The sequence below is a fragment of the Talpa occidentalis genome, unplaced genomic scaffold (assembly GCF_014898055.3).
Source record: "Talpa occidentalis isolate TD23 unplaced genomic scaffold, MPIMG_talOcc4v2.1 talOcc4.8, whole genome shotgun sequence".
In the NCBI taxonomy this organism is placed as follows: Eukaryota; Metazoa; Chordata; class Mammalia; order Eulipotyphla; family Talpidae; genus Talpa; species Talpa occidentalis.
In genome coordinates, this window is record NW_023605194.1 from 85,284,107 (window position 1) to 85,307,759 (window position 23,653).

Consider the following 23,653-nt stretch of genomic DNA (forward strand, 5'->3'; position numbering starts at 1 on the left):
GAGTTTATAGGAAATAAGGAAGATATTTAAATATTCCATTAGCAGACAAATAGAAATCAGCTCTGCCAGTGTTTTGGTTTTAAAGGTAAAGAATGAAAGATCTTAAAGTCTTCACATTCATCTGCTTAAAGCCCCCTACTTCAAATTTACCCTTACTGCTACTATTCTCCTAAGGAGGAAAGAAAATTTCCACTGACCCAGCTCGTGATTTACATACAGAGAGCAAATAAATGAATGGAATGGGGGATGGGGCAGTGCCTCCCTTTCATACGCAGAAAATAAGATTACTTACCAAGAATATTTTTATCCAGGGCAAACGTTTATTCCTTCTATCAGCGCCTCAGTCTCTGCAATAAATAAATAAATAAATAAATAAATAAATAAATAAATAAATAAATAAATAAATAAATTCAATTTCCATTCTACCTTTCCTTCCTATTTCTAAAATTGAGGAAGAGGCATATAATTCTTATGCTTCAGGGCCCAGAGGAAGCCAGGGCAGAGGGCAAAAGAATCTCAGAGCGCTCTTCATCCAGATCCCAGCTCTCAGAGTGACCCGGCAGGGAGGGAGGGACCTTTTCTAAAGAGGGTACCGGGGGTGAGAAGGGGGATTTATTTCACAGCCCAGGTATAAGTCATCTCCAAAGCTAATTCACGCATGCAATTCCCTAGGGGACGTTGCTTTCAAAGAGGAAAGGGAAGTTCCTGAATATGGAGAGAGAGAGAGAGAGAGAGAGAGAGAGAGAGAGAGAGAGAGCGAGAGCGAGAGAGAGAGCGAGAGAGAGAGAGAGAGAGAGAATGAATATGAGCTATGAATATGAGAGAAATTTGGGAGGATTTGTCTTGGCGAGGGAATGGGAGAAGGAATAAAGCTAATCTTACCCGATCGATCAGGCGATCATTTGGTGCGGTATCGGGACAAGAGAATGGCAAGATAATGCCTTCGGCTGCAAAGCCATTTCTAGCGCACTCTCCCTCTGTCACTGTGCAGGAATCAGCGGGGACGCGGGAGCCTCACAGCCTGCCTGCCACCTGCTCCCCCGGGGACAGTGATCAGAATCCCCAACGCTCTAGCTGCCAGGCATTTGAAGCTGAGATTTCGCAAGGAAGTCAGTTGCCGGGAGTGGCGGGCATCAGGATCCAGCGAGAGAGCAGGACCTGGGAGTGCTCCTGCTGCTGCTGCCGCTGGTAACCACGGTTCCACGACCCTGGTCTAAGCCTCTCGGCACAGCGCCCCCCAAAGCGCCGGGCGACTCGGCCTCAGCCGCATCTTCAAGCCCTTGGCTTCCGCCCCCTACCCGCCTCCCAGCCCCTAAAAAGAAAAAAAAAAAAAAGAAAATCGCTGGTGATTTGGTCATCCTAAAGTGACCAGTGGTTGATTTGGGGAATTCGTGTAGTGGGCTGCCTTACGCTATGTCTCCCCCAATTGCTGCCAGTGAGAGGGTGCAAGGAAATCCTAGTGAAATGCACTGATGGAATACTTTTAATTCTAACAATAATGTTCCCAACGCAGGTAACTCTTAAAGAACTAAGAGTGGGAAGCTCGGCGCAGGACTTCCGAAGCGGTGCCCTCTCGAATGCTCATTGGATCCTTCCCAGCAGCCTAAATCATTCGTGCTGCTCCATCTATCAGGATGACTACATAGCCTTGCTTACTAGTTCTCTCTTCATTTCCCTGTCTTCACCACATCCTTTAACTTCTCTTTGCAGATTTATTTGTATTCTGCCTCCTGTTCTCTGTGTTACCATAGCTTCCATTTACCCCTACTCTATGAGGAGGTACAATCCGTAAATTTTCACTTTGTCTGCCTAAGGATCACCTCAAATAAGCCCTCACCCCGCCCCCCCAATTAAAAAAAAAAAACCTCTTTCACATATTGCTTCTCTTCTTGGGGGGTTCGCGGCTCTCCAGGTAACTAGGTTTTACTTGGTTACATGCCACCAGGAACTGCTGATTATTTCAAAGTTCCACCACCCTGCAGCTCATCACTTTACCTTGATTTGGAAGATCATGGAATATCTGATTGAATCCTGGATGTATTTTTCTCACAGTCATCTTGCTTCCTGAAATTTCCACTGGTAAGTTCTCTTTATTTGTTATTGAAACTTATCATCAGTGTTCTTTTTAATAGGCATAGCTTTTTAAAAGGTATCTCAGTTTTTATATTGGTTTTCTTTACAGAACTCAAAGATCTATGATATGACTATTTATATGAAGTAGCACGTTAGTTGCAAGTGTGCTGCTAAGATATTGCCCTTGTAATGAATTACCCCATCACCTTTTATATTATGATTGCCCTCATTTATATTACAGCTTATTGGGAACATTAACCACCCAACACCCTCCTATTTATTAATGCTTTTGGTACACATTTCTGTGCCATTTGAAAGGTCAAATTTTATATGTTTATCTAGGAGTGAGATTGAAAGAGACCTTCTGACAATTGCGGGGACTGGGAAAGTTCACTAGTCTCTGATCTTCAGAAGGTCGCTCAGGTCAGCATATATTCTTTGCAAGCAATTACATGACAAGGGAGGACTTTTGCAAAGTGCATTTTTATAGGTTTACCAGGACAGGAGGCACTAAAAACCACTGTAAGGTAAGAAAAGGAGTGTTGAGTTTTGAGTGCACCATTTTTTTCCTTACAACATCCCAAATCACACACGAACACATTATTTTGGACATGGCATTTCCATTCAGGCATCATAGTTACTGGGAACACATTTCTGATTTTGTGAATTTAGCTGGTGAACAGTTAATTGGCCACGAAGTGCTCATTTCAGAGGAAGAGAGCTATTAGAAGAAAGCACTGATTATGCTGGTTCTAAGAAATTTAAATTCATGGATAGACTTTACCTGAAAAAATTAATTGCCACACTCTTCCAACCCTCAGACTTAGTTGTTAATAACCATGTTAATATGCCAGTGGTTTTTATTTTTTGCTTTTATGAACATTTTTATGGTCTTCACTGAGAGTTATGATTACACTTCCCCTTTAAGTATAGATGTGTCGAGAAACATTTAAATCTTTGCTTTTACTTCACATATTGACAAGGACACAATATTCATTAAACGCCAAATCTGCGTGTATCTGTAATCTCCAATGCAGACTGGGGGTTGGGTGTTTTTCCCAATGACCCACTCCCTTAATCCCCTCTGCCCCTCCCCCCCGTTAAGAACAAGTTCCTGGTTTCCACAACATTTCCCTTTTTGGGGATAGATGGAGGTGACACGCTATTGTTCAAGCTTTTTTCCTTTCTTTTTTTTTTTTTCTTTTAATTTCTCGGAAGAACTATCCCAGTCATCTTTGATGGCTGACGCGACAACCTAAGTAATGCTTTTTTAAATTCAAAAGCCCTTTTAGCTTCCAGACATAAGAGTGCTCCCGCTGCAGCGTCACCCCATCCCCCAGTCTCAAGAGTCAAGGGCTTTTCCCTGTTGGTTCCCACCGAGCGAACCCAGCTGAGACCGTGGTCCCGGGCACTTGGCGCCCCTCACCCGCACTAGTTTCTCCCTGATCTCCTTCCCAGTCGTGTGGTCCTGCCCGACTAGTGCCATCAGCTTCTGACTTCAGTGGAAGAAGCCAGGGCTGAGCGTAATCCACCAATTCAAACATCCCCTTTGGAGGACTGCTGCTGTTGCGCAGGGGTGGAGGGAGGGGGGAACCCAACTTTCGGTGCAGTCAGAGCTTTGCTTTCTGACCCTAGTCTACTCCAGCACAGGCACAGGCGTACATCCTCTAGGTAAGTGAGTTTTGCCGGCTGAGCATCTGCCCCTGGGGCAGGTGAGGGGGATTAAGCTCCGTGCAGGCGCCGGTGGAGCCAAGGACGGTTTCAGCTGAGGGCCAGCAACAGGCTAGTGTGCCTGGAGATTTCTCCGCAGCTCCTGGCAACGCCTAAGCCACCTGGGCGCAGAGACGCGAGGGCCGGTGTCCGGTGCACCGACTGACCCTAGGTTGGTGCGGGGGGTGGGAAGGACCCGCGCGGGTGGGCGCGGGGTGCCCCCTCGGACCAGCGGGCGCAGGCTCTGCGCTCAGCCCCTGCGGCGAACGTCTGGCGGGTGGGCGTTTGCAGCCCGGGGGAACTGGGTGCGCCGGGGTTTCAGGCTCCTTGAATGCTCCCTTTCCAGCCCCCCCGAACTTGAGCAGAACCGCTTTTTCTTGGCTCGAGAACGGACTTGAGAGCGGTCTAAAATCTCAATGCCCTTGCGCGTTTGCCTCAATCTATCCACTGTCTATCACCTATTTTTAATGAGCTCTACCCGAGAATGATAACGATGGCTTTTTGCTCGCCCGCTTGCTAAAGCTGTCTTCCTCCAGTTGTTTAGCGGCGCTCAGATTTGCTCCCTGACTTCTCAGGCTCTGTGTTAAAACGTGGTTGACCGTGGCTCCCTCCCTCCCTTCACCAACTCTCGAGAATCCCGAGGGCGCTGGGGTGGGGGTGGGGGAAGTTGGATTTCAACTTGGAGCTGGGGCCGGGAGTAGAGGTCGAAGTTCAAAGCGAAAAGTGAAGGTTCGGAGCCCTTTAGCTGCTGCTGCACCCACTTTCAAGGAGGGCTGTCATTTTTTGGTTTCCCCTTTCCTGGAGGTGGAGTGGGAAGGGGGAGGATCTGGACCTAGAGCGCTCTCCTCCGCGGTCCACCCCAGCGGGGGTGGCGCTTCTTGGCTGCCGGTGGCTGCTGATTCTGCAGCCAAGCGGAGGCAGAGAGTTTACGTCTCTGATGGCTGTTCTCTCGTCCCCAAGAGTTGAACCTGAGAGCATTTTACTTTGCACCAGGTCGTGAGCGTGATCAGCCCTTCAGAGCAGGGACCTCCTTCTAATGGGAATCCGGCTGGGAAACGCTAGGCAGGCTCTGCCTCCGAAGATAAGATGAATGTTTCCAGCTGTGTGAGGTGCCCTCCGGCGGTTTGGAAAGAGGAAGAGGTGACTAAGGTTGCAAATTAGCCCTACTATTGCTAGCAAATATCCTAGCCAGACAAGTGTATGTAAGCAAAGGAGACAGCATCGGAGTCTGAAGCTGCCACAGCAGCTTCACAAATGATTCAGATTTGGGGGAGGTTTTTTTTTGTTTGTTTTGTTTTTTTGTTTTTAATTTCCCCCTGCTATTTAGATGTTTGCCATCATGCAGTTAAGCAGGTAAGAACTGAATGTCTACATTTTATTGAGAGTCTTATAACCGGTGGTTGACCCATCCTGTGACAGTTTTTCCCTGTTTCAAGTGGTGGAGTAAATGTGTTTTCAGATGGTTTTGCTATGATACTTAACTTCGTAATATTCACGTTCGCGAACTGTTTAAATCCATGTAAATGCCTTCTCTTAATGTGCATTCATCTAAATGTTTAGCAATGTTAGGAAAATCCCAAACCCAGCTGAGGTGAGAGGAAGTAAGGTGGTGAGTTAGAGGAAAGGACTCGGAAGCCTAAGGAAGTATAGAAGTAGTTTCAGAGTTGCCTAAAACGTTGCTTCTTGTTAAGGTCACCGATTTGAGTAGATAAAGAACAACTGGAGAACTATTCAGGGCATCTTGGAATAGCAATTTAATTCTGACCAGTTGAGAGAAATGTTTTCTTGTGGGTATTTACATGTTATTTTCCCAATTAAAAAAACCATAGGATGGGGTTGGGGGCAAGTTGACTGAGTTGTCAAATAAGATGAGAAAAGAGAGCTAGCTATCCAAAGGAAATGTTATCTATGATTCCAGTATGGAAATCCTTGAATTTAAGAGACCAGTTGGAAACTGAAAAATGAAACATAAATGAACTTAGAAAATTGTGAGAAATTTTCCATAAATACAACTTTTGTTTAAATCTCAAGATTTTTAGCAGTCAATAGATTTCTTTCACTACTTCAAAAAATATTCAGTGACAAAACAAGTTTGGACGTTTTAATGTTTTGTTAATGTTGTTGATATTACTTTGTTTACATGGCAAAGGAGTCTGGAGTCTCCATTTAAAGAATGTCAAATTATTAATAATATACTGTCCTAAAACTATCACATTTATTTCTAACACTTCCTCTAAGAAATTATGTTCTTGAAGATTTTTTCAGGAAATATTTTTAGTACTCTCACATATTGATGAGGCTCCCGGATTGATAACTTTTCTGCTTGTAAATCTCCCTGATAATATCTGGAAGGTAAAAGAATGATAATTGCAACTTTCAGGCATAAAATTACAAAGTTATAGTGCTTTTCTTACTTTGATGCAAAAGGTAGATTTTACTTCACTGGGAAAGAAATTTGTCAATGAATTGCAATTCCTCCGTCCTTTTGCATTTTACAGTTGGAATTTTATTGTAGTAAATATTCTGTGTGTGTGCGTGTGTGTGTGTGTACACACACATATAATGTATCATATACATATCCATTTTATGGCAGATGGTGAATTTTGAATCTACATTGATTTAATAATATTTTCCAAATGAAATAGACATATATAGGTGATTTCATTTATCACTTAATCAGATAAGAGGTGATTCTAGTCTCTCTCATGAGATATTTTCTTTTATTACGCTCAACATTGTCATGAAATTGTACTTTAAAAAAAAAAGTACATCTTGATTTTCTTCATGAAAAATTATTTGTGTTTGATCAGACCTAAGAAGGAAGAAATCACTGGGGCTCTAAAAAGTGTGTGTGTGCGTTCAGGCGTGATCAACACACACACACACACACACATACACACACACAAATTTCTACCATTAACCTCTTTCTTAGCCTTGTGTGTTCTCTAAATGAAAATGGAATTTCTTTTCAGAATAGTGCCTCTGCCTGTTTCCCTCCATAAGTGCAAAGGATACAACTGGTAGACCTTCAAAACTTTAATTCTTCATTATCAAGCAATGCTGCAATTTCCTGTATTTCCTCTAATTTTGAGGGGTTTTTATATTATCTCTAAGCAATTACTGACAAGAATAAATGTCTAAAACTTAGTAATTTAGAAAATTGGATTTAGTATTCAGAGTTAAGACAAACAGAATTATAACCCCTCTCTATGACAAATTAGCACAAATTTACCTTCAAAATATCCCAAAAGGGTTTGGATATTATGATTATGATTTATGAAGTGTTTTAGTTAGAATCTTAATGTTTGTCTCTTTACCTCCTACTAGAAGATTATTGTGAAAGTTGAATGAGTTGAAACAGGGATTCCTTCTTCAAATCTGATTCTAGTTCTGCCTCAATTCATGTGAACTTCTTAAGATTTCCTGACCATGCCTCATATGAGGAAAACCATATCTACTCCATAGTGTTGTAGGTAAAATGGTATATGAGAGAAGGATGATTTGAAAAGCTGAAGTTTCTTGTTACGAAAAAAAGTGTATTTGAAAAATGATACCATTTACAAAGTTTGACTTTTTGGTGCTTTTGTATAAAATTCTCTCCCCATACAAGACGTAATGTTACCTCAACTTTTTAACTTTTAAATATTAGTATCAGCTATTCTTGATCTGTGGGATCATGGTGTTTTATGAGTTTAAATAATAAGATTTTGCTTTGCCATTGTTAGCCTAAAGGAAAACTTAAAGAACACACTCCTTTTGACTCATTAGTTCTTATTTATAATACATTTACCTTGATTTTACTTCACTTCTGTGAGAAGAGGCTCTTTAACAAAAATAGTTGCTCTCCACTGACTTCTTAGTATCATTTAGTAAGAGTCTGATTTCATAGCAGTTATCAACCTGATGATCGCTGATAATAAATACATATTAATTGAAAACAATCAAAGTATTCTCATATAAAAACTTGAAAAATGGAATATGACAAAAGCTAGACATTCAATTGCTAAAATGCTCTATAAACTCATATTCAGCTAACCAATGTTAGACAACAATGTGGCATTTTTGGTATTTTAATTTAGCAACTATTTGGATAATTTCACTTAAGCATTTAAAAGTTTAACTGACTAATAGGCTATTATATGACTTTAATGCTTACAATTCATAAGTTCTAAGGGCTAGCAACTTAAAAAATTAATTTGTGTTTGAATATTATTGATTGCTAACGGAGAGTTTTGAGTGTTAAAAGAAGCAGTTAGTTTATTCTAAAAAAGAGAATAATTTTTTTATTCTTTTTTATTCTAAAAAAGATATAATGTGTCTCTGAAGATGAAATTTAATCATGAACACTAATGGCCTTTCCACTAGCCATATACCTGGAAGTTCTGCCCCAGCTTTTACTTTATGCTTTTTTTAGCAATATCAAATAGCCACTCTACCCCCTTCATACTGGTCATCAAATATTCTCATCAATAACATTTTAAGGCTTTTATCACTATCATTTCCAGTCATATCTGATAGCCTATTAAGAATATTTATATCTAAGTACTCATTTGTGGAGATATCTAGTTACAAAGTTGCTATAGATAACTATTTGATAAGCTGTGAATCCACTCTTCTCTACTTAATGCTTGAAATAAAGTATTCATGCAAACAGTTCTGGAATATTTTTCAATTTCATGTTCAATTAACAAATCAAATAACTGGTTGATGCTTTTCAGTTAATTGAAATAAACCCAATTATGATTCTATCACCAATTATAGAACTAATATACTTTAATGAACTGATTGGCTTAGTAGGTGTTTTATCATAAAATAGGCAGTTGTACTGATATTTAGAATGTTCATTTATAATCAAGAAAGTATAAATTTAGAGGTGGAAAGATGACAAAAAATAAATTAGCAACTCTTTGTTCTCATTTTTTCTCTTAATATTTTATTTCTCAAATATTCATAATTTCTCAAAGTTTTTATTTTAATAAGTTTGAAGTTAAAAATAGTATTTATCCTCAATATGACCTATTTTAACTTATAATCATTTATTAAGAGTATTTTATTTTAATGCCTGAACCCTAATTTACTCAACTGTGGATGCCTTTAAAAGCACCCAAAGCATAACAAATTTCTTTAATAGCTAATAAAGAAGCTGCCATGTTATATTTCCAGCAAATTAAACCTATAAAATATACATCTATTGATTAAATTAATAAATATGTTACCATTACATTCAAACATATTGTAGCTCTCTGCTTTAAAAGAATTATTGTCTCATAATGGTGTGTTTCATTGAAATTCCATTATAGATTTATAATGAAAGAATACTTATAGATAGACTTATTCTTACTGACTTCTGTGAATATCAGCCAACCTCATCAGGATTGAGCTGTTTTTTATTAACTTTTCTGGAGTCTTGCATTTTGTTAATTTTAAAAGCTATCTCTAGAATATTGCACTATTAAAAAACAATCTAACCGTGTAACACCATAATTAAGCATGCATTTAGATTTTCAGTGTCAGTAGTGGTCAGTATATAAACATGCTGCTTTCTGCTTTACAGATTCATTAAACACTCTCATAATAACCGAACAATATATTTTAATTTTTTTCAGATGGTCACCACAAATATGTCAGTTTAGGGAAGAATGTATTAAATCAAATGGCATTATTTGTTGCAAAAAAAAGATGTTTCTCCACAGGTATTGTATTACAAAATCATATGTGTATATAGGTTGCATTTCATGTGATCTTTGTAATGGATGCTACCTTTGATATGCATGCACTTTTTTTTTTTTAAAGATTTATTTATTTATGCATACAAGAGCTGGGGTACAGGCCGGAGATGCGGGAGTTGAAAGGATTCACCTGAGACAGTGGGGAACAGAACAGACAGACTGACTGAAACACACTGCTGAGGGGAGCAGTGGGTGAGGCAGGAGAGGTCTGCTTTGCCATATGGGTTGCTCCCTGGTGGGCTGGGGATCGAACTCATGCTGTAGAGGCTGCGGATTGCTTCATACTGCAATGCTTAACCCCTTGTGCCACCAGGGAGGCCCCATTTGCATGTACTTTTAAGATACAAGGTTTTCTAACTGATTGTAGATGTTAATTTAATACTGTGTGCAGCAACTCCTTTTGTAGCTAAAGTAAATGTAGAACAAAAGTTAATCAGATCAGGAAATTCCTGGGGTAGACAATATATTTTAAGGTAGTGACTTTACTGTGGTAACATTTCTAATGGTCTGAAAACTCAGCCCTGAAAAACAATGTAATACGTGTTTTCAAAAGTAAACTCCTGGTGGCGCAGCGGTTGAGCGCTGGGCTGCGAAGCTGCCTGCAGCCTCTGCAGCACTGGTTCAATCCCTGGCCGCTGGGCGAGTTCAATCCCTGGCCGCTGGGCGAGGGTCCCACATGGCACGACAGACCTCTCCTGCCGTGCCCGCTGCTCCCCTCAGCACTCTGCCTGTTCTGTTTCCCGCTCTGGTGAATTCTGTTACCCTCCTGCGCTTCTGACTATAACCAGAGCTTGCATAAATAAATAAATAAATCTTTAAAAAAAAAACAAAAAACACCTGCTAACTAGTAATAAACACTATCTAACTTTTAAAAAAGATTTATTTATTTATGCCTAGAAGAACTGGGGTATAGGCCAGAGGTGCCTGGGATGGGGTGGTGAGAGGATTCACCAGAGACAGAATGGGAAACAGAACAGGTAGATTGACTGAAATACGCTGCTAAGGGGAGCAGCCTGCAAGACAGGAGAGGTCTGCTGTATCTTACTGGTCAGCTCCCTGACCAGCATGGAACTCAGGCCACAACAGTGATAATGCTGAGATTTAACTCGTATGCCACCAGGGAGGCCCCCACAATCTAAAAATTTAAAAGCAAATCATTATTGGTAGAATAACTCTTACTGGGCACACACATATACACATATATATGTGTGTGTGTGTGTGTGTCTGTATATATATACACACACACACACACATATATATGTGTATATGTGTGTGCCCAGTAAGAGTTATTCTACCAATAATGATTTGATTTTAAATATATATATTTACATCATCAAAGGTTGAATAAATCATGCAGCAAAGTTGTAAAAAAAATGTTTCCTGAAGATAATTAGTTCATGCTTTACTCAACTTTTCTTATATAACTCCAAACATATTAATATATTAATATATTCATTACAATTAAACTGTATTATTCAGTTGGAGTTTACAGTAATGAAATTTGACTATTCAGTCCTACATGAAATATACAAAGTTATTGTACATTTAATAAATGTGATATATAATAGTTTTAAGTTTATACTGTAGAATAGCATGAAAGAAGACTAAAATTTGCAAAATAGTATGAAAAGGATTTCCAATTTTCAATTAACAATAGTAACAAATGAAAAGTGTAATTTTTAGGGGCCACCCCAGTGGTGCAGGTGGTTGAGCACAGCACTGTGGAGCTCTCCACAGCCTCTGCAGTGCCGGTTCGATCCCTGCCTGCTGAGGAGCAACCCACATGGCAGGGCAGACCTCTCCTGTCTCGCCTGCTGCACTGCTGCTCCCCTCAGCAGTGTGTTTCAGTCAGTCTGCCTGTTCTGTTCCCTGCTCTGTCTCTGGTGAATCTTCTCACCCTCCCACACATCTGGCCTGTACCCTAGTTCTTGTATACATAAATAAATCTTTAAAAAAAAAGAAAGAAAAGTATACTTTTTGTTCCTTACTACCAGTGTCACTCCAAAGGAAGTTATTTATTTCAAACATTTTATTTAACAGCAGTTATTATCAAATGAGTTGACATTTATAAGACATATTCTTTATTGATTTCAACCTATCATTCACAATCACTCAAAATCAGCAAGTTTGTTTTTTAAATGTGAGTTAAGAGAAGTGAATCCTATCTTCTCTGTGAATTCAAACTTAAAATTCATAGCTAAGAAAAAGGGAATTTTGAGCAATTTCTTAAGAGGCATTCTTCATATCTTTTACAATTAATCTTAAAACTTTTTGGAATAAAGTATTTGTTTTAAGCTTCTTTCCCACTTCTGAGTGGAGACATAATTTGTTTTATAGACCCTCTCCCACCCAACACATGCACACATTTTTGCAATTCATGACTTACTATTTGAGAACTTTTTGAACAAGGACAGATTATTGGCTTTTTAAATATTTAGCTGTCTTTATATTTTGACTAATAATGTGAGGCTATATTTGCATAGTGACAAAACTGTGGTGAAAAATCCATCCACATTTTCTGAGAAGAATGTCCGGTAGGTTTTTATTTGTATCTTTGATTCATCATGAAATACAGAAATTTTAGCACATCTCTTGTTCAACCAATTTGAAAAAAAAAAAAAAAAAAAAACCAGAAAAAACAAGTTACCAATAAAGGAGATGGACTAGAATGAGTGTGAAAAACCACTACTGTCATCCTTACCACTTCCTTTCTTTAAGATTTAATTATTTATTGCATAGAAGAACTGGGGTAGGAGGTAAGAGTATTCACTAGAGACAGGGTGGGGAGCAGAACAGGTGGATCTACTGACATACACTGCTAAGGGGAGCAGTTGGTGAGACAGGAGTGTTCTGCTGCACTGTATGTAGGCAATCTCCCTGGCTGGACACTGAACTCAGGCCACAGCAGTGATAGCACTGAGACTTAACCCCTAGGCCACCAGGGAGGCCCCATCCTTATTTCTTGAATCTACCATAACAGCTGCTATTTAACTACTATTCTGTTCTGGTGTCAACAAGAATCAACAGCTCCAATTTAAACTGCTGCGATTATTGAAATATGTATCTGTCATCAATAATATTGAGTTAGTAAGGTAAAAAATAGTTAATCTAAGTTCATATAATTCTTTCATAACAGATGTGGTAAATTATCTTCTAGAGATTTACAGAAGTCTAAGTTGAAGATAACAATTTATTTGCTCAGGGTTTGAAGCCAGACAATTAACTTCATTAATAATATGTCTATTACCAAATTTTGTTCTCAGGTAAATCTGGTTATATTGATTCTTATGATTATGATTCAGAAGATAATTCCTTGCAAGTTCAGGGAAAAATTGAATTTAAACATTGCCACTAATATGTGCATGATATGCTGGATATTGCTAATATTCAGGAGTCTCCATATGATAGACATGGTAATATCCCACTTAATATTCCTTAAAATATCATTTATTTTATATAAAAACTTCAAGAATACAGATTAATTTTTCATATGTATTTATTTTGTTCTTTTGACATTTAGTATTTTAACATTATCTCCTTCTGAGTTTGAAGACAATTTTAGCTATTTTTAGAAATTAACATCATATATTGATATGAGAGGACCTTGGAAATATCAAACGTTCTCAAAATTGTACATTTGGGAATAAAAGAGAAAGTTGGTACATATTGTTAGTAAAAAAACTTATTTGGATAGACTAGAATATATTACCAATCCGAGGCATTTTTAGGCTAATGTGAAAATGTGGGCCATTCCAACATCTTTGGCAATTGGGTAAGATGTACAAAGTTTCATTGCTAAAGAGGCACTATTTAATTAGACACCTAGACTTCTGAGCTGTATTTTAGAAGTGGTTCAGAAGTCATTGGAGAATAAAACTTGGAGATAAAGAGATAAAGATTTAACTATTTGATGCCAGATTGTTGCTTCTTGTGTTTCCCCTCTTTTTGTTATCTTTTGATCTTTATGAATGATGTTTACTGAATGTCTGATAATTGGTATGCCCTCAGGTAAAACTTGGGGACATAACAATGAAAAGATATAACTGTTGATTTTAAGGTGAGTCCAGTTTTTTTCTTTTTTTAATTTGAATTATGCTTTGTTTTAATTCAACAAAGTAAATTTAATGTTTGGCACCCATTTTGCTTTCACACATGTCCAATTTTGATGTTATCAATGAAATCATCTTTAGGAGAAGAAGCGTTATCCAGTGCCCCAAGACAGGACAGGTCAATGATGAATATATTTTCTATCCAGGGTATTAAAGGATAGTATTTTAGAAAAATTCAGGAATCAGGTCAGTTATGAAAATAAACTCAACAATTCTTAGAGTGATGGTTTAGTTGGTATCTTATGGGAGGTTTTCTTTTTTCCTAAAAATGGTAGTTTCTTTTTGATGAAAACATTTTTATTTGATTATACTTTTTCAGTTTTAGCCATTAGCATTATCAAAAAAGAAACAAATTAACACTAAAATAATTTCTTAGTTTTCTTATTCTATTTCCTCATATAATAGCCTTTTTACTGTTGAGTTAACCAGGCCTTAAGTGAATAGTTCACCTTGTAGGCCTGGTTATCTCAAAGGTAAGTTTTGGTCCTATTATGGATCAAGAATTGTACTGTCTATTTGGTTACCAAGCTCTGGGATTTCTTAATTTATCCCAGAATATGCCTTCTTTTTTGAGTCTGTCAGTATATTTAGAGCATAACACACACAAATACACACAGAAATATATCTTTGCCAATCAAGTTAGTATTATATTTCAGTTCTTACCAGAAACATTATTTTCTTTAAAAAAAAAATGCATTGCTAAAGCTCAGCAAAACTATAACTGAGGACATTACCCATAAAGTGAGGGATGATTTATAGTGATTTATAATCATTTAAATTGCACATAGATTTGTATCATAGGTTTTTAAAATTATCTATTTCCTAAAATTCTCTTTACATTTATTTGACAAAATCTTTTTATTGTAAGAAAGGTATTCTCAAAAACTAGAATGCTTTTTATTATCAGACTATGTAGGAAAACAGACTCATTTTCAATCTAGTAACCATCTCACATTGAGGCCTATAACCATTATTTCCACTCCATTCTTACATAGACATACTTTCTCTTTAAACTATCTTCTGTTTCAGTGTTTTAGATACCAACCAACTAAATGTTAATTATAAATTTTTTTCTAAAGCATCCTTGATATTTTACCTTAAAATTAAATTTTGGAATCTAAATATACAAATCCTACAGCTGAAATTTGGTCTTACCACTTTCTCTAGGAATTACAGTTATATATAATCTGAATCTTAACCAGAAAATGCTATGTGATCACTTTTGTTGAAACACTGAGATAGTTTATATTTTAAAGTTAAAATTAACAAAGGTAACTCTTGAACTTTGGGCATTTAGGCATCATTTCCCCTGTGTGCTGAACAGAATTAAGGAATGGAACTTATCTTCTCTTCATTTTTTCTAATCAGTTCTACCATTAGGCAGTAGCATTTAACTTCCTCTTTATTGGTAGGACAAGATTGTATTGACAGGATCAAGCAGGAGATTAGTTCCCTCTGCAGTATATTCTTCTCCAAGGAATACTGACCCTCATTAGGATGGGAAACACTTACAGCTCTAATGCAGGGAGCCTTACTGCCTGATCAGCTGAAATAAATAACAAGAAGGAACATCTGGAGTACAGCTTTAGCAGTTAAATGAATAGAAAGATTCACTTAAGACCAGCCTTCACCTATACAGTATGATTTAAAGCAAGGAAGCTCAATTTCTTCAAAAGAAAAAAAGAAGAAATGTGAAAAAGTACAATAATAATACATTACTGATAGATTTATATAATGCCAAACTCTTGCTGATGTAAGCAGATATAATGAAACAGCCCCTACAGTTCTTTGTTTTTGTTTTGTTTTGTTTTTTTTAAGGAATTTAAGTTTGTTCTCAAAACCTTCATAATCTGGTCAAATGATCAGGGGTGTTAGGATATAAATGTAGTGTATTCTGAAATTTCATATTTGTGAATGGGCATCCCTCAGGTCTACAATTATTTTAATTATTTTCAACCTATTGTATTCAAAGGATTTTGTCTTTAATAATGCAAAAGGAATTTCTGATGCAAATGAGTACTGACATTCTTCCTATAGTCCCTAAGTGAATAACTTTATGCTTCTGTGATGCTTGCATATGGAAAAGAAAAACAACTTTTGGTATAAATCCTAGATATATTCTGTTACAAATTTATACTCAAAAGTTAGAATGACCTTTTTCCCATTTCTGCTCATTCTGGTTATTTTCAGCAGAGGCACGAAGATAAAGCAACCATCTCTATATTCCCAGTGGGATACAGAAAATAGAGTTGCAAACCCTACCGATTTATATCAAAAATGATACTTATTATGTAAAGCATGAAAGATTTTGTACCTTGATGGATTATTTGATGTATGTCTATAATAAAATGCCAAATTCTACTTCATTAGACTTTTTCAAAATTTATTACCTTTAAATCAACAATACCTAGATTAAGGAAGAATAACTTTGTCATTTAAAATCTAAAATTATAGGTCACAACCATAAATTAATATATCTAAAGCACTGATGTAGATTACTAAAGAGTAGAATTTCATCCTTTTATTACTTTGTACTATATATATAGATTGTGAACATCGATGATGAAAATTCATGTGTATATTCATATAAAAAGATGAAATACATATTTGAATATTTTCATCAAATATTACTTGAATTTAACTGCAGGTCTACAAAAACAGTATCTTTAAAACTATTTCCCTTATATAGAGATTTTTCCCACCAAACAGTATGATTAAAATATATACATTTTTTTAGCTGTAGTCCTGAGTTGTCACTCTGTAATCCATTAAAATAATATTTGTTACAAATGTTCCTAATATGCTTGTCATTATTTGTCATGTTTGGAAACATAAGAATCTAACCTTAATTAAAAATGTGTGATTAGGGCCTCTCTGGTGCTGTAGGGATTAAGTCTCAGCTCTATCACCACTAAGGCCTGACTTGGATATGGTGCAGCAGACCTCTCCTGTCTCTCCCGCTGCTCCCCTCAGCAGTATATTTCAGTAACTATGCCTGTTCTGCTCCCTACTCTGCCTTTGGTGAAAACCCTCACCGCTGCCACCCTGTCCCTCTCAGAGTCCCCACATCGCTGTCCCACACCCCAGTTCTTTCATGCAAAAATGAAAAAAAAAAAGTATGGTTATATTTTAGCAAAATATTAAAATCACCTTATTCCACTGAATTTTTTTATCTCTGCCATTGAGACACCAACTCTGAGTTATGTGTGTAAGATAGATTTTTTTCTTTCAGTTATACTGAAATTTATAATATTATTGAATAATCAAGTCTGTTGGACTGATCTTGTAATTTCTCTGAAGTAAAGCTAAGTAAGTTAGATAATTCTGACTATGGGTATACTTTTTAACCCAATAAATAACACATTTAATCTGAAAAAAATTGATTTTTCTGATTTCTTTGACATGTTCAAAGGTGTTTGTTTTATAGTACATATTTTAAGTTACTAAATTGAATAACAGTTGATTAAGCCATCATCTTCATTGAAAACATTTAATTATATAAGCAGGCATGTTTAGAAAACCTCTATTATGAAATCCTATCATTAAAAAAAAACATAAAAGATAGTAACTCAGATCACTGGTTTATATTAAAATGAAATAAAAATCTCTGATGATAATTTAATTTTATTTTGTATTCCTATTACTTGTATTTTCCATTGAACTCTTTTACTTTTGTTTGAAAACATTTCTTTTAGTTGCAACAAAAATCCTAGTAAATAACTTACTACAATCCATTCTAATTAGGTTGTAATATATCAGGGAGGTGGGGTTTTCATTTTGGCTTTATGATGACTGCCATTGAATCCTTGTTCTGATTCATGTCTATTCACCTCCAGCTTCAGTCACTGAAGCAAGCAAATGGAGATAATAACATACCACATTGTGTTGCTCAGAATTGAAGTAAAGAAATACTGGTAAAATGCTTGGTATATCAAAAGAACTCTGAAAGTTTAATTTCATTGTGAAAAATATAATGGCATGTAATTTTCATTATTATCTTAATTTTCCCCTTGGGGTTTGGAGGAATTTCTGTCAAAATTTTCCCTAGCCTATATCTTCTAAAGAGGGAGGGGTAACCTATTCAATTCTTGTTTTTATGCTTTTAGTCATTAAAGTCAAGAATGAAAACATATAAAATACACTATGCTGCCTAGTGAGAAGAGGATTTATGTTTGGCTGTACATGTGATGCCAAGTCATTTGGACAATCTTTAGCAGCCATGAGTAATAGAATATGAATGAAAAGATTCTGAAATTTCCAGAGTTATATACATGATCAAGATAATTCCTTAAAATTGCACTGAATGCTGATAATTAATAATGATGGTTTTGTATCTTTGTTCCTAATTATGTTTGAATATTGAAAACACTTTGCTTTGATAATACTTGGAACATGTTTATGTTCACATTTGGACACCAAAACTCTTACTCAGAACCTCATTTCCCAATTATCTTCAGCTTTCAAAGTTATTGTCATTCTGAGGCATAGCTTAGATGCAAATTCCTTTATAAACCTATTTTTTTCTTTCCACACAGGAGTTTCCTTAGTTTTACCATCCATAAAGCATTAATTATGCTACCATTTAGTACTTATTTAATCATCATTTATTCATTCACTCAACCACTACTTATTAAGAACTTTATTTAAGGCCTTTGCTAACTGTAGTGAGTTGTCATTAAAATAGGAACAATTACTGTCCCCCTAAAACTAAATCTAATTGAGGGCTGGGGAAATATGTGAACAATCAGATAAATACAAAAATTAACATGCAGTGCAAATGTGTGACCAACTACAATAGGTGTTACCTATGTAAGATCCTTTGAGCTTGCCTTCTTTCTACATAGATTTTCAGTCATCAGGCATTTACAAAGATTAAGTTTGTTAGAAGATAAAATCTTAGTGAATTTTATTTGGTGAAGATTTTCTGTAAGTATAGACCATTGTATTTACTAAGTATTTTTCAACAGTGTGATATCTTAAAACTTACTGCTTCCTTTTGATCAATACTGCTTTTTACCTAAATTCTTCTATTTTTAACATGAATTTATGCGACTGTTTTTAAACACTTCACTATTTCTTCTTCAGTCATTTTTATTCCTCAGAAAATACAGTCTTCCGTGTTCTGGAAAATAATGCATTTTGACATTGTCATTGCCTTATTCAGGAATAGTAAATTCAAGGTCATTTTACACTTTCCTCATCCTTCTAGGGAGAAAAATTCATGAATTCACTGATTGGTTTAATGTTTTCTACTTTCATTCATTGGATCCTTGATTTCCCTTCCTTAGCAGTGCCTCTAAGTTTAGTTGCTTATCCCTATAGTGTTCTCCAAATATCTTCAAAAAGAACTCTATTAATTGTTTTGGTATTGGCAATCAGTATTACAGTCTTCTCTCACACAGGGATGGATAGGGTTAATACGCCAATCCAAATAAAGGAATCAGTTTAAACCACTCAGTAATAATTTAAAGATCGGTATTTATTTACAAGAGTGATCCAAATTAATCTGCTTGTGTGACAAGTCATGTGAATGAAGCCTTTTATTTTCAAATAGTGAGGCTATTGGCCACTGTCCTAAAGGTCTTTGGGACCCTACATTTTTGCCTTACTGTAGTCTCTAACATTACTTTTCCCTGCCCGAAGGGAGGCAGGGCTTTCCTCTTTAAGACAAATTATAAATAAGGCTTCAGTAGAACTGTGGGGTGTCATAGTTTGGTTATTGTACTTGTCTTAAAAATAAGACATTATACACATTTCAAGAGATGCTCCAAATTGATATAAAGTGTTTTCAGGATTGATATCTCCATGTGCTAATAAGCTATTCTTTCAGAAAAACTCATTTCTGAACAGAAGTGAGAACATATATCCAAATCAGAAGTAGAATAGAAATAACTAAACCCTAATACTAACATTTTTAGGTAGCTACTCTGCACATAATTTAGGAAAGCCTTTCTAACTTCTATATGTTGAGATGAGGAAATGTGAGGACTGTGGAATTTTTTTAACACACTGTTAAAGAATAAAACCAGTAGTTCTGGGTAATTATACATTGGAAAATGACAGAATTTTAGAGTAAGCCATGAAATGCTTTCTAGAGCAATTGCATCCTACTTTTATAACTGTGTATATTACAAAATTGTATACTTGAGCACAAAAGGTTTGGTTTAATTTTATGGTATATAATTACATGATTTCATACCAGTATGAAATATGCTTTGAAATACTCCTATGTATTTGCATGCTACACACAATTCTAGGTGCTTTCCATAAGAAAAGATTACTTTTTTGCAACAATGATTAAATGTTGCTAGTTTGAATATATTTGATCAGCAGAATAAAAAATTTGTGTTTAACAAGGATGAGAAATACACGGGAGTATACCATTACACTTAATAATAATTCTTAGTTTCTGAATGTAAGTGTAATATATTAATTGTAGGATAAATGATATAGTTCTCCATAAGAAAAATAACATAGGAATATTTATTTTAATTAGAAGCTATGAGTGGAATCATTTGACAATGTAATATTTGTACATTTAATAGATGGAGGTCCAGAATCTTTAACTTCTATTCCAAAAATCTTTCTATTATATTCTGGTATCTCTTCTTGTGAGACATCATATATTCATCACAAATGAGGACATTCTTTAGTTACCACTGTGGGGCAAATCAATATGTGGGTGTTGTATAGGGTGTTGCTCAGAATATGAGATGACTTTCTAGATGAGTTATATTGTATCTCTGCCTTCAGATATTCATAGTTACAAACTTATTGCTGAATAATTGTAGATTAATAATCTAGGGCTAAATTATGAATTATAGGTTAGAAATAGAAAAAAAATAAATCTATCAATTACCTTATTCAAACACCAGAAAACTATGCAACTACAATAACTAAAAATTTTTTTATGTAGTTTGATTAATGCTTAGGGCAATTTTGCTACTTAAAAACATTCAAAACCATAACTTTCTCATTAGACAGAATTGATTATGATATAGTTTTATGTGTCATAAATAATAATATTGGAAAATATTGTGAAAATCAAAAATAAATTGTAATTCAAATATTTGTAGACTGCTTTATGTAACATAGACATTGCATCAGCTATTTTACATAAGGTAATTTATAATATACTACACTGGGATTAAATCTTTTGGTTACTTTATTTTTTAAAATGTTTTATTTTTTTATTTGTGAATGCTGATAATATTAATAGATGTGATTTCATAGTTTTGTATAATGTGCATTGTCTAAATCTTTGTTATATGAATTTTGTAGGCATGTCTATTTTTCACATTAATAAAATACAGCATGCTTATTAAGTCTTTTTAGGACCCTAGAAATTATTTAATTATGATTTTGTTTAAATAATCATGGAAGTTTGTCCTTGTAAATAATGGGAAAAAATGTTGTAGCCAACATTCATACCTCGATCCCCCCAATCTCCCCACATACATTCAACTATATATGGGTGATAGATAAGTGACAGATAGTTTACTGACAGATAGGTAGACACACACTCTTACACATGTAAACTCACACAAGCCCCTATATAAACATCTACAATTATTAGTTTTTTAATGAATTTTTAGATCTACAGTTTTATTCCAAGTTTGTCTATATTATGGAAATAACTACCTGAATTATTTAATATATTTTATAGTATTTCTAAAATAACTAAAATGAACAAAATATTGCTATTATTAAAATTAATAACAAAATTTATGAAATAATTTAGCATATTCAATATTTTAAAAGTGTCCAGTGTAATTAGAGATTTAAGCAGAAGAAATAATTATTAGTGGAAACTTAAAATTGTGGTTTCATAGGTTTTAAAGATTTGCAGGATGATGTAAGTTCTGCTTGGTTATGCTGTAACATTTGACAGTGACTTCCAAAACTACAAAAAAAAATGAAAGATATAAAGCTCTACAAAAAATAATTTTGGTTTACTTATTTATCTTTGGGATCATCTAATTTAAAGCAATGGTATTAATAAAAATTTAAAAAAAGGATTAGTCACCCTAGCACCTTAATGGTTAGAAAAGAATCTTCCAGGGGCTAACTAATTGCCTGTGTATTTTGTCTAGGTGTTGAGGGAAAGCTAAGAGAATGAAGGCTCTAAATCCCCAGTGGAAGCATGATATGGCGGAGCAGAGCTGGTGCTGAATTGTTCTCTCTGATGGCTCTATGGGAGTGGATAGCCCTGAGTCTTCATTGCTGGGTTTTAGCGGTTGCTGCTGTTTCGGATCAGCATGCCACAAGCCCCTTCGACTGGCTCCTCTCTGATAAGGGACCCTTCCATCGCTCACAGGAATACACAGATTTTGTGGACAGAAGCCGACAGGGATTTAGCACAAGATACAAGATATACAGGTATGAAGCCAAGGGAAAGCAATTACAGAGCTCTCTTCCTTGAAGGTTGTGTATAACTGAGTTTCTCTAAGGGAAAGTTTTAGATGGGAAAGGGTTTTATCCGAAGAGATATAATTTACCATTCTCCATAGGAATGTTTTCTTGTTATTTCAAAATATTGCTTGTTGATGGGACATTTTACTGAAAAACTAGCTAATGGTGACCACTTGTACACCACTCCCAAATTCTACAGTGCTATCCTGTCTTAAGGTAAATTCCAATTAAATTTGAGACTGCTTCTCATTTTATTTTATTTTTTTGTGGGACCCTCGCTGGTGGCCGGGGATCGAACTGGCGCTGCAGAGGCTGCGGGCAGCCTTGCAACCCAGTGCTCAACCGCTGTGCCACCAGGGGAGGCCCTGCTTCTCATTTTAAATAGTCAAAACAGTTAAATAAATTTCCTTGACTGGCTTTTCCTTTCTACCCTATACCCTGGTGTGGTTCCCCTTTTAGTGTAAATGGAAATGGTAACTTCTGAGGATCTCTGAGAAGTAAAGTCAACTCATCCTTTCCCTTTAATTGTATTTTCTGAAGTTGGGGAAGATGGCAATGAGATAAAAAGAAATGTCAGATAAATAAGATCTGATGATAAAGGCCAAGAGAAAGGATGGAGTTGAGAAATATGGCCTTTAACTTTAGTGGTTTTTTATTTGACTTTGCAACTTTATCTCTTTTATATTTGAACCCATATATAAGCTATATAATAGGAATCATATATTAAATCCAAATGACTACCCACTCCCCCAAAAGCCAGTGAATTCATTAAATAGAGGAATGTACAAGTGGTTGCCTGAATGGATTAGAGTATGTTGATCTATGCCATGAAGAATGTTTTATGATAAGTTATCATTTTGGTTTGTTTCTTGGATAGCAGTTTACAATTCCTAGTGATTGGCTTAGCATTTATGTCGAAGCAAAATTTGGTTTTGTTTTTGTGACTCTAGGTATGTAGTTACTGTCATATAAATATTTTATTTTATGCTCTGTGTGCACCAGAGGGCACTGTGTTTCTGGTCTGTATCTAGTGTTTTCTACAGCATTGTGAGAAATTTATAAATTCTATCAGCAATGCATATTTGTGGAAGAGACTGAGGGAAATGAGCAAGTTCCATGAAGCATCACACAATTAAGGTGAATTTTTAAAAAGATGTGAAATCCCTTGGTTAAGGAAGCCAGACCACTGTCACGGATTTCCAAAAAGATAACATTTGAAAAAAAATGAAATGGCAAATATTAAAGATTTTTTTACTGAAATACAGCAGGAACCAGTCAATATATTATGATTTCTGCTGTATTCATTTTTCTACATGTTTGGTTTAGCCAGCTTTCCTTCACAAACTGTGTGAAGTTACTTGAGTGTAAGATTGTAACATGGCCTTCTATCAATAGTTAAGCATCTGCCAAGATTCTTAACAGTCTGTCGAACAAATGGAGGCCACAGCCTGGCTCCATGACCTGTTGGCCTCTCTATTGCAGAAGCTCACTTGATGTCTTGTGTATGATTGTTGTACTTCAGTTTACTGGTCATCTGTTATGAGTTGCAAACACGTCTTGACATGTTTTTAGAAGTTCTAGACTGAATGAGAGAGGCATTATTTGGATCGCCACGGTGAA

The 23,653-nt window shown here is 35.8% G+C and overlaps 1 protein-coding gene across 5 annotated transcripts in view; it reads left to right on the forward strand.

The window, feature by feature from the left end:
- Window positions 1–1,625: 1,625 nt before the first annotated feature.
- The window catches only part of BRINP3 (BMP/retinoic acid inducible neural specific 3), a 332,718-nt gene continuing 310,690 nt past the window's right edge, over window positions 1,626–23,653 (forward strand). The window contains exons 1-2 of one of the 5 annotated variants that reach the window (XM_054690754.1): window positions 1,626–2,079; window positions 21,715–22,000. In XM_054690754.1, the coding sequence (XP_054546729.1) occupies window positions 21,765–22,000 (236 nt within the window). In that variant the 5' untranslated portion in view covers window positions 1,626–2,079; window positions 21,715–21,764. Of the gene's footprint in view, window positions 2,080–3,416; window positions 3,745–3,870; window positions 3,956–4,616; window positions 5,137–21,714; window positions 22,001–23,653 lie in introns of those variants that run through there. The other 4 variants (XM_054690755.1, XM_054690756.1, XM_037497735.2 and 1 more) reach the window with 4 other exon arrangements.